General features: G+C 49.4%; 1 protein-coding gene across 1 annotated transcript in view; it reads left to right on the top strand.

The window, feature by feature from the left end:
- The first annotated feature begins 2759 nt into the window (after positions 1–2759).
- SAG (S-antigen visual arrestin) overlaps positions 2760–17923 on the top strand; it is a 28931-nt gene continuing 13767 nt past the window's right edge. Inside the window, exons 1-13 of the mRNA XM_075937415.2 lie at positions 2760–2930; positions 3477–3537; positions 4087–4131; positions 4481–4674; positions 8122–8181; positions 9301–9368; positions 9554–9689; positions 10042–10126; positions 11493–11565; positions 14426–14563; positions 14887–14964; positions 17318–17341; positions 17818–17882. Coding sequence (XP_075793530.2) covers positions 2820–2930; positions 3477–3537; positions 4087–4131; positions 4481–4674; positions 8122–8181; positions 9301–9368; positions 9554–9689; positions 10042–10126; positions 11493–11565; positions 14426–14563; positions 14887–14964; positions 17318–17341; positions 17818–17882 — 1138 coding nt within the window. The 5' untranslated portion in view covers positions 2760–2819. The remainder of the gene's footprint in view (positions 2931–3476; positions 3538–4086; positions 4132–4480; positions 4675–8121; positions 8182–9300; positions 9369–9553; positions 9690–10041; positions 10127–11492; positions 11566–14425; positions 14564–14886; positions 14965–17317; positions 17342–17817; positions 17883–17923) is intronic.

Below are 17923 nucleotides of genomic sequence, written 5' to 3'. Positions count from 1 at the left end.
CCTCTTTATAAACTAACTAGAAGATTTACCCGCCGTTGCCTGGGTTCTTAACTCAATTAACTTTGTGTGTGGAGGGGGAGTGGGGGGGAATTGAAAATAAAATGAAAATGTCTTTGCTTCATTTAAATCATTGCTTTGGGGTGGGGCTAGGGATGAGGGGTTCAGGGTGCAGGCTGCCCTGAGGAGAGAGGACTACCCCAGCCTGCTCTCACCACAGCCTTTGTGGCCACTGCAGCTCCAGCGGGCACAGCTGGGGGAGGGGTGCATGTCCCCTAGCTGGGGCAGGTCCAGGTTCGTCTGCACACTCCAGCCAGAGTGAGGAATGCAGCAAACTGCACTTTCCCCTCCTTGTCGGGTAAAGGGAACAGCCAGCAATTCCTGTACAAATTGGGGAAGGGGGAACTTCAGCCCCACCCCTGCTCTCCTGAAAGGGCACTTGGGGGTTGGGAAGCTCAGGACTGGGGCAGTCCCAGATGGGAGGTGCAGGGGGGACACACCCGCAGTCAACCCCTTTCATCCGCCTATGGTTCTATGAGAAGCAATCCCGTTACACACATCATTCCATTTTCCTGGCATAACCGAACTTTAGTTGGTTTAAGCCTCCAAAGTGAATGCAAAGTTCAGTTTTCAAGCTCTTATGTTATGCTGAGAGGAAGCAGAATACCAGCTTTGGTGGTCCTAGCGCTTACCCTTTAGGAGTTCTTGAACAAATGGACTCACAGACAAGCAATCTCAAATACGTGAGAAGAAAACAGTTATACCAACATAAACCCTTGTACAATGTGCCAGAGGGATGTCAGTGACACAAACAGATAAGCTTTGTGGTAACTCCACAGTTCGTCGGTTGTGGAAATAACCTACCTATTGATCATGTACTTGCAAATCTTAGAATAGCCTGTGTTTGAGGTTTGTCCTAATGCTTACAAATTCAACGTCTCCAACAGTTCTTTGTTTAGCTCCTTATTAGGTTACATGATTTGCAGCCCCAATAGTAAAAGAGATGGAGAAAGAGCTTTAGAATAAAGCTGCTTTCCTCCTGCTCCATGTAAATCTGTGCTGTCTTTACACCCGATGGATCTGGGAGGACAGCGCTGTAGACTCTTGAGGAGCTGGGGTCCCTTCCGTAATACTCGGCACTGCTGAGCTAGCCAATCTGTTCTTAATCCAGGTACAATATTTGCTGCTTGAGGAGGATTAGTTCTTTGAAAACGTGGACAGTGAGAAATACAAACCCATTTTCAATTCGGGCTACACATGGTCTTCCGTTCTCACCAGCAGGCTAGTGAGTCACTCCACCGATAGGAAAGATCTGCTGGACCTGGCCGCCTAGGAAATCCACCTTTGTTCAGTGGTTTAGGAGCAGTTCTCATTGCTCTGGGAACTTTCTCCATTGGCAGCGGTTGTGGAATTTGGAACATTGCAAGGTATTTAAAGATACTGCTCTTTCTTTCCCCAGTTTTTCCCCTTTCAAATCCTCCCGGTCATTTGCTCTGCCAGCAAATTCCATACTGGTCTTGGAAAAACTGCTCCCACCTGGGCAAAGAGGGGAATGTGTTTAACTTTTCTCTCTCTCTCTCTAATCCTGGCCTTCCAAAATCCTTTCTTCAATCCACTGATTCCAGAGGTGAAGTGAAGGACCAGCTTGTTCCAAGAGCGAGTCTGAAACTCGTTTCTGAGGGTCCACGGTGTGTGAATTCCTAACAAATGTCTTCTGTCATATTGCAAAGACTGAGAAGCAACATAAGCAGAAGTGGTTGAAAAATAGATGGGGAGGGGGAATCTAATGTGAAATCTAAATATTTTCATAGCCTATGAAATGCCCAGTTTTCATTGTCTAAGGATTTTTTTTAACTCCTCTTTTTGAAAAGTTGAAAGCTTTAGATTTTTGAAATAACTCTTATCCTGTGGTTAAACTGATCAGTCCCAATAGGCAGTACAGGTTGCGCCTACTTAAATTGAGACACTCTCATCTGGCAACATCCATGGCCTGGATGCCCAATAGAATGGATGCTTCTGGACCAGCGAGCCCAGGGGGAGGGAGGCCAGCAGCAGGCTGGGAGCCCTGCGGCAGAGGGGTCAGGTGGTGCAGAGAGCACAGCAGCTGGGGGCTCAGGTGGCAGAAGGGCTTTGGCAGTACGGCTGTGAGTCCTGCGGCCTGAGGGGTCCTGCCAGGGCTGGAAGCACAACTGGCTGAAGGCTGGGGGGGGAGAGAGAGTCCGGTGGCAGGGAACCTCCCCTGCTCCAGCAAATTCTGGGTGCCGGGCCAGGAGGTCCAACCTCTAACAAAAAGGGGAAACAACCCAATCATGCACGCTCAGAACAATCAACAAGCCAAATCATTTTGATTTGAATTTTCTACCAAACTTTCAAAAAATGCAAACTTTAGGGAGAAAACATGGAAATCCTTGTTTTAAAAAAAAAAAAAGTCTGGGTTAAAAGATCACATTTTAAACAAAAATTCTGATCAAAAGCTTGGCCTGTTTCTGCTTGCGCTAATTTGTGTTACTTTTTATCCCCCCCCAAAGCCATTTGTGTGAGAATTTAGCTTTCATAGCCCCCATTGCTAGCTTGAAACTTGAACTTTGCACTAACTTTGGCGCCTTAAATGAAGACGGAAAGAGTAAAAGGAAAAGGAAACCATCCCCTAGCCCCAGAGTTGACTTGGGTAGTCTGTTTTAATGCACTGCACTGATCATTTTTTGGATCCTGTTCAACATAACTATAATCTCATTCCTCTCTTCTTGATACACGTCCAGTGTCAGGGATCTCTTGCTGCAGGAAGGCTTTGTTCTGTCCTGGTCTCTCACCCATCCGTGGAAATGAGCTGTGCAGAGTCTCCGAAAGGGGCTTCTCTTTCCTCAGTTTCTCTGAAGAATGCCAGTCCCCCTCAGTCGCATGTCGTCTACAAGAAGATGTCCCGTGATAAGGCTGTAAGTAGCACAGTAATTGCCGTACCAGTCTAAGCTATGGGCCACGGCCTTGCTCACCTGGACATTTATTTGTGGAAAACTTGTCTTCGCCCCACCTCTTCTGCAAAGAATTTGCTTGGTACTCAACATCACGCACTAGCGGTTGGCTCTGTCACAGAATCGATAGAATGCACTGCTGGCATGTTAACATGAGACGCCCCACACCGCACCGCCCTGAGTGTGCCTTTGGCTGCCCACGCGTCTCAATCAAGGCTGACTGGCCCTCTTCCCAATTTGAAGCAAAAGTCCCTTCACTGTGCTGCAGAGACATTGAATTGTGTTGGTAATTTTGGAGTTCAGCTCTGCAACATGCTTAGCCCTCTACCCTGACCAGTTAATACAGAAACTCACGAATAGCGGGAGTTGATTTCAGCGGGAGCTACACATGCTTAATTTTTAAGCATACACTTAAAAGTTGTTTTGCTCAGTTGAGCTAGAGTGCTCAGCTCTTAGCATGATCGATTACCTGGCTGGTCTTACCCACTCTGCATGGTCTTCTTCCTACAGGTGACTATCTACCTGGGAAAACGAGATTTCATTGACCACATAGATGGCGTGGAACCTGTAGGTAAGTCCAGATACGCTCTTCTTCCAGGCTGCGTCTACACTGGCATGATTTAGCGCAAATACTTTTAACGGAAACGTTTTTCCGTTAAAAGTATTTGCTCAAGAGAGCGTCTATACTGGCATGTGCCTTTGCGCAAAAGATTTGCTTTTGCGCAAAAGCATCCGTGCCCAGTGTAGACACTCTCTTGAGCAAGAAAGCTCCGATGGCCATTTTAGCCATCGGGCTTTCTTGCGCAAGAAATTAACGTTGCTGTTTACATTGGCCCTCTTGCGCAAGAACACTTGTGCAAGAGGGCTTATCCCCAAGCGGGAGCATCAGAGAATTTGCTCAAGAAGCACTGATTTTGTACATTACAACATCAGTGTTCTTGCGCAAATACTCGCGGCCAGTGTAGACAGGAGGCAAGATTTTGTGCAAAAGCAGCTGATTTTGCGCAAAATCTTTCCAATGTAGAGACAGCCTCAGGGTTTCATTTTTTGACTTAATAAACCCCAATGATTCCCCCCCATACCATTTAACTTTCACTCTCTTCTATTTCTTTCTCTCTAGACGGTGTCTTGTTAGTGGATCCTGAGATCGTCAAGGGGAAGAAAGGTTTGATGTTTTAAATGATGGTTTCAGAGATTTCTAGCTCTTCAGTGATCTCTCTCTCTCTGCAGAGCAAGAATCTCTTCTGCTTTCAGGGATCTTGTTGGCTTATGCAAAATTAACCCCATCCTGGTGAGAGAATCTCCCGTCTTTGGATGTGCTGTTTGAATGTGGTCCAAGGTTTCAGTCCGGTTACAAAACAAACTTAAGATCTTATCCATACTATGAATTGGAACGGGGGAGGGGGGGGCGGGGAGGGAGAACACAAGTGTAGTAACTGTCTTCCCGGACCCTGTAATTGTCTCGGAATTGACTGCTCGCTGAATGTGCAATCTACTGTCTGTGTTCTTTTCAGTGTATGTGACTCTGACCTGTGCTTTCCGGTATGGCCAAGAAGACATTGATGTGATGGGTCTGACCTTCCGAAAGGATCTTTTCTTCTCTAGGGTACAGTTGTACCCACCGGTGGAGAAGCTGGGATCTCTCTCGGATTTGCAGGAATGCCTGATCAAGAAGCTGGGGAAGAACACTTATCCTTTTGTTTTAACGGTAAGTGCCTCACCGGAGCCTCTGATCCACTTCTCCTTGACCCTTATTATCCAGCCTGTCTGCACTCATGATAATCTGAAGAGGAGATTAATAATTAATCCACTGTTACCTAAAACTCTGGCCTGGAGTCAGAGGGTAGATGGCAGCTATCGTTCACCATCCCAAGTGTGCTAGGGATTTAACAAAGTGGAGGGGTCCTAACTTTATAAGGAGCTTTCCGTATTCAGAGAACCATCATGGCAACATCAGCCCTTAATGTTTCCCCTTCTGCATCTCTCTCCCATATTGCCAGAGTATTTGCCTCTACTGCTCTCCTGTGTACTCTTCAGGATGTGGCTATTGGTAACTAATTGACCATTCATTATCAGTGGGAAATAGGTCAATGGAGGGATGATAGGAGTTACTATAGAGAACTTTCTGGGTGTCTGGCTGGTGAGTCTTGCCCACATGCTCAGGGTTTAGCTGATTGCCATATTTGGGGTCAGGAAGGAATTTTCCTCCAGGGTAGATTGGCAGAGGCCAAGGAGGTTTTTCGCCTTCCTCTGTAGCATAGGGTACAGATCACAGCTGGAGGATTCTCTGCATCTTGGGGTCTTCAAAGTATTTGAAGGCTTCAATATCTGAGATATAGGTGAGAGGATTATTCTAGGAGGGGTGGGTGAGATTCTGTGGCCTGTACTGTGCAGGGGGTCAGACTAGATGATCATAATGGTCCCTTCTGACCTTAAAGTCTATGGGTGTGTCTAGACTACAGAGTTTTGTTGACAAAACTATACCTGCGTCTACACTACCACTGAGTTCTGTCGACACAACGTCGACAGAACTCAGCAGTTTTGTCGACGCTGGTAAACCTCATTTTACGAGGCATAACGCCTTCTGTCGACAGAGTTTCTGTCGACAGAAGGTGTTATTGCATGTAAACTGTCCTTTGCGTCTACACTACCATGTCGACAAAGCAGCTTGCTTTGTCGACAGAACTGAATGTAGTGTAGACGCTCTTTGTCGACAGAAGTCGACAAAACTTCTGTCGACAAAAGCCTGTAGTCTAGACGTACCCTGTGAGTCTATTCCTTGAGCTGTGGAATTGATTTGCAGCACACCCTACCTTTTGCTGGAAGAATGATTAAAATGAGTTATTGCTAATATTTGGGTAACGTCCAAAAGCCTAGCCTTGTGGGGTTAGTGGCCCCATTGTGCTGTGTGTTGTATAAGCACAGATCAAAGACAGCCCCAGAGGTCTTGCACGCTAAAGACACATGCAGACCGAGTCTAGGGGCTGTGGATGCAACCGAGGAGCACGTGAAGCGGGTGGGCAATTGCTCCCCCCCCTTTGTTAGTTACATTTATTGTAAATATTTTACGGGCTGGGATCTAAGGGAGAAGGGAAGAAAAGTGACCATTGCGTGGCTATGGGCAATGGGCTGGATTCTGTGTGTTCTGCAGCAGACCTGCAGCTCGAGGAGGGGTGTAAAAGAAGGTAAGAAGTGGTTGTTTGGATTTGAGGGGCCCTCTGCAGAAGGGGCAGCGCAGGAGAACATTTGAGATGTGCTAAGAAGGTGGCTGGCAGAGGAAAAGCCTGGGAATGCTCTCGCCCTGGCAGGACAAGGCTTGGCAGTGCCATGTTTCTAGTTCCGTGAGGTGGGGTTTTGAAGGACCCTAAAAGGTACAGGCAAGAAGTTTGTGTTTGGTGTGGAGGTGAGTTGGAGGCCGGACACAAACAGCTGACATGGCCCAGAAGCCTGCTGAGGGGAGCGGAGGGGCGGTGATCCAGGCTGAAAAGCGGGAGGCTGCGGCAGCCGGGGTGTGAAGGGACGTGGGGCAAGCGTTTTGGCTTTGTGGGCAAGAGAAGAGACTGGAGTTGGGAGATGCTGTCTGGAGAAAGCAGCCGGCTATAGAAATGGCCTGATTGTTGCTCCAGTGACAGCAGCGTTGAAGGTGGCACCCAGGTGCCAGGCCTCAGTGACAGTCAGATACTTATCCTGGCTGCTCCCACCACGGTGGCCATTTTCCGGGAGCCTGGCTCCGTTCCTTTGCCCAGTCTGATGTCTCCTCTACCCCAGCCTTTCTCCCACCTGCTGTCTCCCAAGGCACCGTCGCTGGCCTGCTCCCAAGCTTCCGTGCACCTGTGTGGCCAGAGGCTCTGTGAAGTCCCCTCAGAACGTCACTGTGCAGATCTTCTACCCGTCTGTCTTGTTCTTATATACGCACCTGTCACTCTATCATCAGAACCTCTTAGGTGCCTCTTTGATAGGTGCCAGAGAAAACACTAAATGCGAGGCTCTAAAGCCCGTGTGCCTGCTCCCCGTCCTGCTCCACAGACACCCCATCCCCTTCCCTCTCTCTTAGCGATGGGATCCAGTTAGAATCTGCTGGATACCGACACTGTAGGAGACAGGCTTTCAATTGACTCTGCAAAGTCCAGGCTTGTGACAAGTCTACTAACCATTCAGGTACGAAACAGAGCCCTCCCCCACACTCAGACTTTTGGGATTTGTGCGGGGGGTAGAACTCCACAAATTGCTCCGCCAGGCCACGTCTTTCCAGTGAGATAGTGCTGGGGCCTCTCATCACAGGCTCACATCCTACCCAAGCCAGAAGCGACCGAGTGCCCTTACTGTCTGCTGGCTGGCCTGGGGGTCAGTCCCCTTCCCTGGGGACAGAGGTCCTCAAACACCAACGTTGGCCTTGTTCGTTCAGTCTCCGTGCCCATGTGACCCTTACCTGAAATGACTGTCCCTCACGCCACTGAAAGGGAAGCGGCGCAATCCCCTGGGTCGGGCACACTACTGGATGTCAGGAGTCCTGGGTTCTAATCCTAGGGCTCTGCTTCCAACTTGTCTGACTTCAGGCAGTCCTCCCCTCTCTTTCTCCTCCCTACCTTCATCTTGTTGATTTAAATTGTAAGCTCCTTCGGTGTGGGACTTCTGCGTGTGCAGTGCCTGGCGCAATGGGGCTTCTCTCTCAGCAGGGCTCTCTAGGCCAGTGTTTTTTAAACTGTGTTTCGCAGCACACTGGTGTGCTACGAGGCAGTCGGAGGTGTGTCGTGGAAAAAACAGAGTTCAAAATGGCCGCCCTTAAAGAGGCAGGCGACTTTTTTCTTTTTTTTGCTCAATAACTTTTCCCCTGATTCTTTTTCCCCCTGACTTTTTTTTTCTCTCAACAAAAAATCCTTGGTCTTCCTCATTTAAAAGAAATTATTGTTTGGTGTTCCTCAGTCTTAAAAAGTTTAAGAAACACTGCTCTAGGCGCTATTGTCAGTGGTCCCTCCAGCACCTTTTGGGGTACTTGGGCAAGGTGGTGTGGGAATGCTCGCTTGCTGCTGCTGCCCTTTTATGGAGCACTGACGGGCTGTGCCGTCTCAGGCTGTCTCTCATGCCCCTTTCATTTTAGGAGCAACAGAGCTGGGTATCTGGATAATCTTTCCTGGTTTGTTTTTTTTCTCCTCAGTTTCCAGATTATCTGCCCTGTTCAGTCGCCCTGCAACCAGCCCCTCATGATGTCGGGAAGGTGAGGCCAACAGGGTTTCATATGTTCTGTACTTCTACTGGGAAGAAATTCACAGGAGAGCACAAGGGATGTGTATCTGGTTGAAACGTTTTGGAGTAAGAACTAGGCAACACATGGGTTAATGTACTTTCCATCAGGGATATATGGCACTTTGCCATCTTGTGAACCACACAACAGGAAATAAGCTAGAGAATGGGATGGAGTCAGAGGCATTTGGTGTATCCAGGCTCATTTAGTTAACAGATGAATAGCTGGCAGGCCGGGGGGGGGGGGGCATCTTACTGAAACCCGAGGCTGTTTCCTTCAGAATATTACCGGAGATATGGGTCAGCCGCTGATGATATAAGTGTGGTGATGTCAGACAAGCTTGTGTTAGATTCTCACCAGTGTGTGTGTATGTGTGTGTCTGCCTCTGACACCCACACACCCAAGTGTCTGAAACCCTAATGCCTCTTTAAACCAAGTGCCAAGATCTCCCATTCATTTAAAACCTACCTGGGAAAGACATGTTACATGTTTGCGTAATAAAAAGAAAAGCGGGTTCACAGTAATGAGCTGTTACAGAAGGATAATGTAGGTTAAAATATTGGACACTTCTCCAAATAACTAGACTAGACTTAGGAAAGAAGGTGCCGGTCAGGCTCTGGCGATCACAGGGATACGTTGTGTGTCTGCTTAACAGTAAGAATATTTTAGCAAAAGGTTTCACGAATCCATAAAGAGAACTAATGGGACCGGGACACTTCTTGTAAAGTGCATGTGGCCAACATGCGTGAGTCTGTCCGGACAACAGTCAGCTCCGCCTGACTGCATAGATTTATCCTAAGACTCCAGGTGCCAAAAAAAGGAAGGTTCAGTCTGTGAAGGAATTCCACATCACAGGTTTTTCAGAAACAGGACAGGCTGGCTGATCTTTAAGGAACATGGGCTGTGTTGCCCAGCGTGAGTCTGTAGCACCCGCCTAACAAGAAAATATAATAGACTTGGAAGGTGTCAGTCAAGTTCAGGAAAATTTTCCAACCTCCAGGGATTACACCTGCAGAGTTCCTTGTATAGGAAGGCTGCCAAACTCAAATTGTAACGAATTTTGCAGCTCCTCTCTCTCTCTTTCTCTGGCAGTGCTGCGGGGTGGACTTTGAGGTGAAAGCTTTCTGTACGGAGAACGTGGAAGAGCGAATTCCCAAAAGGTAACACGATGTGTGTGGAATTCGGACAGTCTCTTGCAGCTTGTTCCTCTCTGCTTCCCTGAACTGGTGTCGGGAGCCTTCCACGGGAAACACTCCCACAGGGGGGCGGATGCAGATAAACAGCCGCTCCACTGAGGCAGGAGGTTCTGCTCTGCGTAACTGCAGTTCTGTTTGCTGCCCCCCAGAAACTTTGTACGCCTGTTGATCCGTAAAGTACAGTATGCCCCAGAAGAGCCGGGGCCCCAACCTCAAGCTGAGACCACCTGGCAGTTTTTCATGTCCAGCAAGCCACTGCACCTGCGGGCCCGTCTGAGTAAAGAGGTGAGCAGTCTGCCCCAGAGAGCTCACCTTTCGGACACACACACCTTCTTTGCTGCCCCAGGATCCCTCCCTGAGACGTCCGGGCCTGGTTCGGTTTGTTCTCACTTGCCCTAACAGCACTGTAACTCTGGTGCCATTTCTCGCGGTAGCTGGAAATGGGGTAGGTCAGCTCCTTCACTGAGGTCACCTACAGAATTCAGGAGCGCCTGACGACTCCCATGGGCTCTGGGTGGGGCCGTAGGAGCGGAGGCCACCGAGGTTGCGGTTGCAAATAGCTGGGACTTGGACTGTAGTGTACGAGCCCCTCCGGCAGGGTTGGGTTCCAGGGGCTGAGCCCGTCTGACTCTTCCAGGTGTTCTACCATGGGGAGCCCATTCCTGTCACTGTCACCGTGACCAACAATACTGAGAAAACGGTGAAGAAGATCAGAGTGCTAGGTGCGTTTTTACTCTTGCCTTTACTCCCAGGGGGGCTGTGCCATGCGGGGTTTGTGCTTCAGCTGGTCAGGCAGCAGAAGCGCTGGAACCTGTTAGTGCCCCTCACAGAAATAGTCCCGGGGTCACCCTGGTCCATCCCATCTCTATGTTGGTGTCCCTGTGGCGCGCCAGTGCCTGGGCTGCCCTTCAGGAATGGGGCCCGCCAGAACGGTCACCCTGTCCTTCCACTGCCCTCCGCTGGGAATTGTGGCTGGACAGCTCTAGACGTGCCCTTCCGTCGTGTGTGTGACTTTGCACGGCTTTCCAGCCATCGCTGTGACAAGTGACATCACAGCTGGCAGGAGTTCTTCTTATGGGCCCCCCTTCCTAAGGGTGCGGGGGTGCAGGGTGCGGGGGTGCAGGTCCAGTACTGCATGGCTCTGACTTGTATTCTGGGAGCACCTAAAGAGGTCCACTAAGATTAGGCCACCTACGTACCCAAGTGGGAGGGGAAACAAAGGCACAAGGAGGGCATGTGCCTTGCCCAGGGTCGGGCAGCAGGTCGGAGGGTGAGCTGGGAGTAGAAAGCAAGTGTCTGGAGTCCCAGTCCACTGCCTGCATCATGTGTGGAAAGCTGGTGGGCTCAAATATGTGAGATGCGGAGGCTGAGTGGAGAGCGGGACAGTTCACAGCTGTCGGTGGGGAATCCTCATTGAGTGTGGCTCTATCGGGTGAGGCTCTGGGCCCGGTGCTGTTCAGGGTTTGCCAGTCGTCTGGAGTGCAGATTGCATCACTGCTGATGACACGTGCCAGCGACCCCTGGGCGGGGAGAGTGGTAAATGGAGCCGACAGGGCAGTCGCACCGAGTGACTTGGTAAACTGAGCCTTTCAAACCACCCCAGGTTCCATACTGACAAATGCCAGGTGGTTCATCGAGGAACAGCGTTCTGGCCATAGCAACAGAACAGGGGGAAGCAGTGACTGTGTAAAGGAGTTAGGGGTCATAGTGCACAAGTGACTCATTGTGACCTGCCAGGGTGACACTGCAGCAAAAGGATGACTAAACCCGTAGCTATATCAGTGGGGCGAGGGAGCAGGAGCAGGGCGGTGGTTTTTACCCCTGTGTACAGCACTGGGGACGCTGATAGGGGCTTCAGGACTCTGCCTACAAGGTGTGTCAGTCAAACACGCATTAAAATTCCAGCATGTGTGTTCTATGGTAGGTCCGGCTTAATCAGTGAACGGTCTAGGCCCTACCTGCTGTCCCTGTCTGTCCCTCAGCTCCTGAGACTGGGGCGGGCAGTCACCCGCGTGGTCTGTTTCTGTGCTGTGTGTGTACAGTTGACTCTGTCCCCTCACTCCTGCTTGTTCACTCTCTTTCTCTCAGTGGAGCAAGTTGCCAACGTGGTTCTCTACTCGAGTGACTATTATACCAAGGCGGTGGCAATGGAGGAGGTGCAGTGAGTGTCTGCGTGCCCTGTGCTCCCCCGCCCTACTCCATCCCTTCCTTCACTCCCCTAGTAAGTCCCTTCCCTCTCCAGAATTAGAAGCTCTCAGCTAAGGCCTGCAGCTAGTTTTCATGGTGCAGCTCAGAGTCAGAGGATGCTGACTGAGGTAAGCTGTCATCTTTCTGATGCTCAACCCCCTTCCCTCTCTGTCCATCCCAGGCCCCTCATGAAAACAGTTGACTTGCTACACGGAGAATTCTCTTGCCAGCTGTAATGTTGGTTGAAGCAATGATGGAAAAAACATGAGATACAGGTTTCCTCTCCCACCCAGCCAAGGGCTGCCCAACCATCCAGTCAGGGATCTGAAAGGCAGGATATACCAATGCATATGAACATAAGAACGGCCATATTAGGTCACACCAATGGTCCACCGAGTCCAGTATCCTGTCTTCCCGCAGTGGCCAATAGGTGATCAATCCTATCATCCCCTCCCAGCTTCTGGCAAATCCATGCTAAAGAGAGACAGAGCATGGGGTTACATCTCTGTCCCTCCTGGCTAATAGCCATTGATGGACCTATCCTCCATGAACTCATTGGTTCTTTTTTTGAAACTTTTTATAGTTTTGGCTTTCACAGCGTCCTCTGGCAAGGAGTTCCACAGATGGACTGTAACAAGAACATGAATCCATCCCATTCATCGTCAAAGGCGTTTCAATGTGAAGTCTTATACTTGTCACCCAGGCCATGGCTGGCATACAGAGAGCTCTTCTGAGAGTCACAACAGCTGTGCCACATCCTGCACTGAAACTGCCAGGCAATCCTGTTTGGGGAGAGGGACTATTCCATTTTATTAAATTAGTTACAGGCTTTCAGAAGTGTGGCCCACATCCCAGAAATACCCACTTAACTGAATGGAGCCTTCAAAGCTGTGTGGCAGGTCAATGAAATGCATCTCTTAAAACAGCAGTCTGTCAACTTTTACCCCGTTTTCAGTATCGTTAATAGCGGGGTAGCTGTTACCAGTAAGTTAGCTTTTATTAGACCAACAGCTGAGTAATAACATACTAGCCTAAAAGAAGAAAAACCAGATCTTTCTGGTGGTGGCGGAGTTTCCGGAACACAGGACTTGATTTTGCCTTTGGTTATGGATGCGGTTCTCAGTGAGGACAGACGCGGCCCCGCAGTTGCAATGCACATGCTGAGATGTACCTTTGGCTTTGGATGCCGTGTCTACTATTTTTATCTATTTAAAACCTCACCATGTTTGTGTCTTCTACCTCATTTTAAAATCACCTTCTTAAACAGTCTGCACCAAGTCCAGCAGTGTATCCTTGCCAGCTAGCCCAGATAAAGTAACCAGCTGGATCCTGGTGCGCAGCCTGCGGTCCCACCTAAATGCCAGTCCTTGGTTTGCGGCCTGCTCGCCCAGTGCTCGTGAGGGATGGAAGTGAGCTTTGCAGACCTGAGCTATTGCTCAGACCAGCCTTCTCTCTAAGCTGCTGGGGCAAGCCCAACTTCACAGGTGATTTATCAGTCCCACCCAGTTAGAGGCTCAGGACTCCCTGCAGGGAGCTGACTGACTAGGCGGAGATGATTAATCACCTGAGTTGTGCAATATTCCAGGCCATAAGTTGACTGAGCAGACCATTAAATGTAGAAAAGGCTGGTACCAAGGGGAAAGAGTTCTGAGTAATGAAGACTCAAGCAACCACACTGCTTTTCTGACTTACTGATCTGGCCTGGGATTAAGTTCTGTAACTTACTTTGCTTCTATTCACATTGGGAGCTTGTTTGCGGTTTCTTGACGTGACTGGGAGACTCACTTTGCTTGTCTGGCAGGTGGCTTGTTGATCTATAAATGCCGACGGGGTAGCAGATTTCTGACAGTAGAAGGATCTTTGGTCTTGCTGAAACCTAGGGCAGTGAGTCTGCATCCAGGTCAGCTGACTCAGGCTAGTGCAACAGAGCTAAAAATTGCAGCAAAGACCTATCAGCTCAGGCTGGAGCCTGGGACATGAACCCACTTCCCTTGCCAGGTTTCAGAGCCAGGCTTCCAGCCCAAGAGGGAAGGATTGTGCTGCTCTCTGTAGCCCCATGGCGCAAGTGTGTGAGACCCAGACTCAGACCGAAAGTCCCTGCTTTTGTAGCTTTGTGTTTGCAGGGGAGATGTACCCACTAGGTCCGGTATTCACTGTGGCTGGAAGTGGAAGCTAAACAAATTCAGTCTAGAAATAACCATTAAAATCACTTTCTCTTCAGCATCCGAGGAAGTGAGTTGTAGCTCACACAAACTTATGCTCTGACACCTCTATACATTTGTTAAGTCGTTAACGTGCCACCAAACTTCTTCTTGTTTTTGTTAAACTTTAACATCTTTAAGGTAACTAACCACTGGAACAATTTACCAAAGCGTGTAGAGGATCCTCCTTCGCCTGAAGTCTTTAAATCAAAGCTGGACGGGTTTCTAAAAGATGTCATACTGCACCCAGAAATTAAGGGTTTGAACATTAATTGGATGAAACTGGATGTCTTTTGTGTGGCAGAAGATCAGATAGATTATAATGGTCCCTTCTTGGCTTTAATGCATGAAAACCAGTTATGTGATTTAATTATGGTATTGAAACCACTTGCTCCATTTTCAGGAATGATTTGAAGCTTGCTTGGCTAGTACGGACAGGCCTGGCCTGAAATGTTGAATTTTCTGCGTTTGGTTGTATGTCAGAGCAGATGTAGCTTTGTTTGGAAAGCATTTTTCCCCCCTGGAAAGTACTGGCCAGTTGGTACTGGGCTCTGCTATCAGTTCTGAAATTCTCATGAGCAAATCTGTACTTCAACTGAATGTGTTTCTCTCTTTTCCCCCATGCACTCCAAGGGAGAAAGTGCTGCCGAATAGCACCATTACCAAGACATTGACACTTCTGCCCTTGCTGGCAAATAACCGTGAGAAACGGGGCATAGCACTGGATGGGAAGTTAAAGGATGAAGATACCAACTTGGCTTCCAGTACCATGTGAGTCCTATTCGGAGGGGGACCAGCTGATAGAGAGAACCAGAGACAAGGGAGGGTAGTGAAACAAATCCTATCATGTCCCATTAGGTTTTGCATATATGTATAGGTGCAGTTGGAAGAGTGACTTGGATCCATTCAGGCTGGGATCTGTTTCACACTTGCTATGTCTGCCAGGCTTTTGTTTCCAGGCATAGCAGCGTATTGGCTGTCCCAAGGTGTCTCAGCATGTCTGAGAATGGAGCGTGTTCCCCTGGCTGCTTGACTCTAGCCATGTGCTGATAGTGGACTATGTAGTTCCCACTCTGTTTTTTTCCTCCCTGCAGCATAAAGGAAGGGATAGACAAGACAGTGCTGGGGATTCTGGTTGCCTACAAGGTGAAGGTGAAGCTCATTGTTGCAGGGTAAGAACAATAAACGTCTTTCTGTATAGACCAGAGATAGAAAATGCATCTGTTGTAGAGGAAAGCCCAGTTCAGCGTGTCGCGAGGAGAAAGGGGATACAGGGTAGACCTGGGATACTCAACTTTGGAAGTTCTGGGGGCCACGATGATACTCGCAGCACATGCCGAGGGCCAAAACTTAAGTGTGGTTGCATATACATGCAAATATATATGCATGCAAATATTTGCAAATAGTTTTGATTATGAATTCAAAGATTTAAGCCTTAAGCCGTGGCGCCAGACCTAAACGTGGCCAGTCAGCCCTTCTCAGGCTCTGCCCATAAGGCTAAGCAGACAGCACTGCCCACAATGCCCCAGTGCTCCTGGCACCTCCTCCCTGGGGACTAGAAACGCCGCCACCCTGTACCCGTCTGTTCCAGCCAGCCCGTCCACTCGCATCTTTCAGTGCTCGCCCTGCCTGGAAGACACCTCGCTGTTGCGGAGCATGTTCCCAGGGGAGGCCACGTTCAAAGGATCCCACCCATGGGCCGAGTGTTGAGCCCTGCGTAAGCCCAACCGCACCACAGGCCCCACGCAAACGGGCTGCGTGTTGAGTAACCCTGGTTTAGAATATGCTGACCTGAGGTAGGAAGCCTCTAGGAAATGTCATCTCACTTGGGCAGACCCAAATTCTCCCCAGGCTGCAAGGGGAGCACCTCTCTCCGATGCTAGATCCCCCTGCAGCTCAATCCTGAGCGTAGCCTCCTCTCTGATTTCCAGAATAACTTGCTTTACGCTGTGGGAGGGCAAATTAAAGCTTCAATCAAAAATGTGTCTCCAAATCCTCATTTGCCTACTGCACAAGGCTGAGATGCACACCCAGGCCCAAACATGCTGTCGTACTGACCCTCTGCCCACTGAACTTACTGGGAAAAGCTGGTGGTGTCTCCCGCTACTTGGCACCTGGGGGCAAATTCAGCTTCCTGATATCACTGGCAATATGGAAGGGGATAACAATAACTCTCAGCTGGTGGGAAGTGTTGACTTGCGCTGGTATTCAGCACCCACCGGTTTGCTCTCTTTGGCCCTGTTTTAGATTATAATAAGATAATGATTTGGCTTGTACTTGCGATAAAGTAACTGTTGTCGGGTGATCCTCTGGCTTGTGTTTTGATCCGACCTGGAGATTTAGGGGGCAGCTGTGAATAGAGCCATGTGAACATTTTGCTCTTTGAGCTTCAGAACCCAGTTTCCTCCATCCAGAGGACGGATTTGACAAAGAAACACTCGTTTAAAAGTCTCTTTTAGTTGGATTCTTAACATCTGATTTCTTACTCTGGCTTAATTCTTTCAAGAAGAGATGTTTATATTTGAGCATTCAGTTGTGCAGGGGAAATGTCATGGGTGGGGACTGGGGGAAAGGGCCAAAGGGAATAGAATTCAGCAAAGATGCTGCCATAAATCAGTGGTTGAACTAGCAAAGATTAGGTGGACAGCTCGCCTTCCCTTCCAAATTCCACCACACTGAGACCACGGTAAGGAGACGATATAAATGAACTCACAGTAATACAACGGGACGAGGCTTTGTGGTGATGCCCGCTTCACTGTGTGTGTGCACTTTTTCTTTCCTGCCCTGAGGATAGGACTTTGTGTTAATATTGAATCTTTCTTCCATGCCTGCAGCTCTTGCTGCTCCAATTTCTCTAGCTCACTTGGGTTCACTCTTGTGTGTGTTACCCCAAATTTGGGGTCCTCTACAGAACTGATTGTCGCTGAATTTGCAAAGAAACAACACCCAGCAAGGACAGATGTTAAATAACCGGGCAGGGTGTGGAGAAGGGCTTTGGGTTTCTCTAATTTAGTTGTCCTAAAGAGCCTCTTGAAAGCCTTAAGATCCCGGACTGAGCTGCAGGAAGCAGGAAATATTGGTGCAGCTGCGTGGTAGATGGGCCACCTGGACCTGTTCCAGACCAGCGGCGCTCAAATTTGAGCAACCCAAGGACCTCCCATTTTGACTTACAATATTTCAGACCCCCCAAGCCTCTCTGCTCAGCCTCAAGTCTAAGCCCCACCCCTCCCCTGAGTGCATCCATCCCTGCTTCTCCCCCTTCCTCCCAGCACATCCTGCATGCCTCTGAACATCGGTTCCATGGGAACGGGAAGAGTTGACCAGTGGGGCTGCTGGACCCCCTGGAGTCCTCTGGTGGGCACCTGTGTGAGAAACATTGCTCCAGACTGTCAGAGCCCCACCATCTCGAGGGCCATGGTGCTAGGGGACTGAAGAGGGCCTAGGGGCAGGGGTGGCTAGCTGGAGGCCTTGCCTGTTGGAGCAAAGGACATGTTACAAGCACTCTTTGTTTTTATCTTTACCTAGCATGCTGGGAGATCTCACCTCCAGGTAAATCCGCTCCATGTTCTGCCTTTCCAAACCCCCCAATCCTGGCCTTAGCACTTTGCCTCCTGTCCCCACCCCTCAGAAATTAAACCTCGCTTCACCCAGTAGGGGAAGGGACTGTGAGTTCTCCAGTGTGATAAGCAACCCAAGTGACGATGCTGTCCAGGCCTTAGTGATGTGCAGGGTTTCCAGAAAGGAGCAAAATGAGTAACTTAGGACTACGTGCCCCCCTGGTGCTAGAACCAATAGTAGAGGACAGCAATGCCGCAGGTGGATGTGCAGCAAGCAAATCTGAGCTTGGAGGGGTTTTTTAAATGTTTGGTGGGGCCAGAGAGCTGATTGTAGCCGAATTTCAGGGATGGTGGAACCGGACTTCTGTAGAGACAGGTGTGGATCGTATTGGGGAGCTAGAGACTTGCCATGGGAGCTGTAGAGGCAGTGGGCACGTAGGCATGATGCATTCTCTTCTCTCCCCAAAGTGAAGTCAGCACAGAGCTGCCGTTCCGTCTCATGCACCCCAAGCCGGAGGAACCGAGCATCAGAGGTCAGTAATGCCACCCGGGCTGCTCCCACTGCTCACGCCAT

Source organism: Pelodiscus sinensis, chromosome 10 (genome assembly GCF_052426305.1).
Source record: "Pelodiscus sinensis isolate ZL-2025 chromosome 10, ASM5242630v1, whole genome shotgun sequence".
Lineage (NCBI taxonomy): Eukaryota > Metazoa > Chordata > Testudines > Trionychidae > Pelodiscus > Pelodiscus sinensis.
This window is presented reverse-complemented; position numbering and strand designations above follow the sequence as displayed.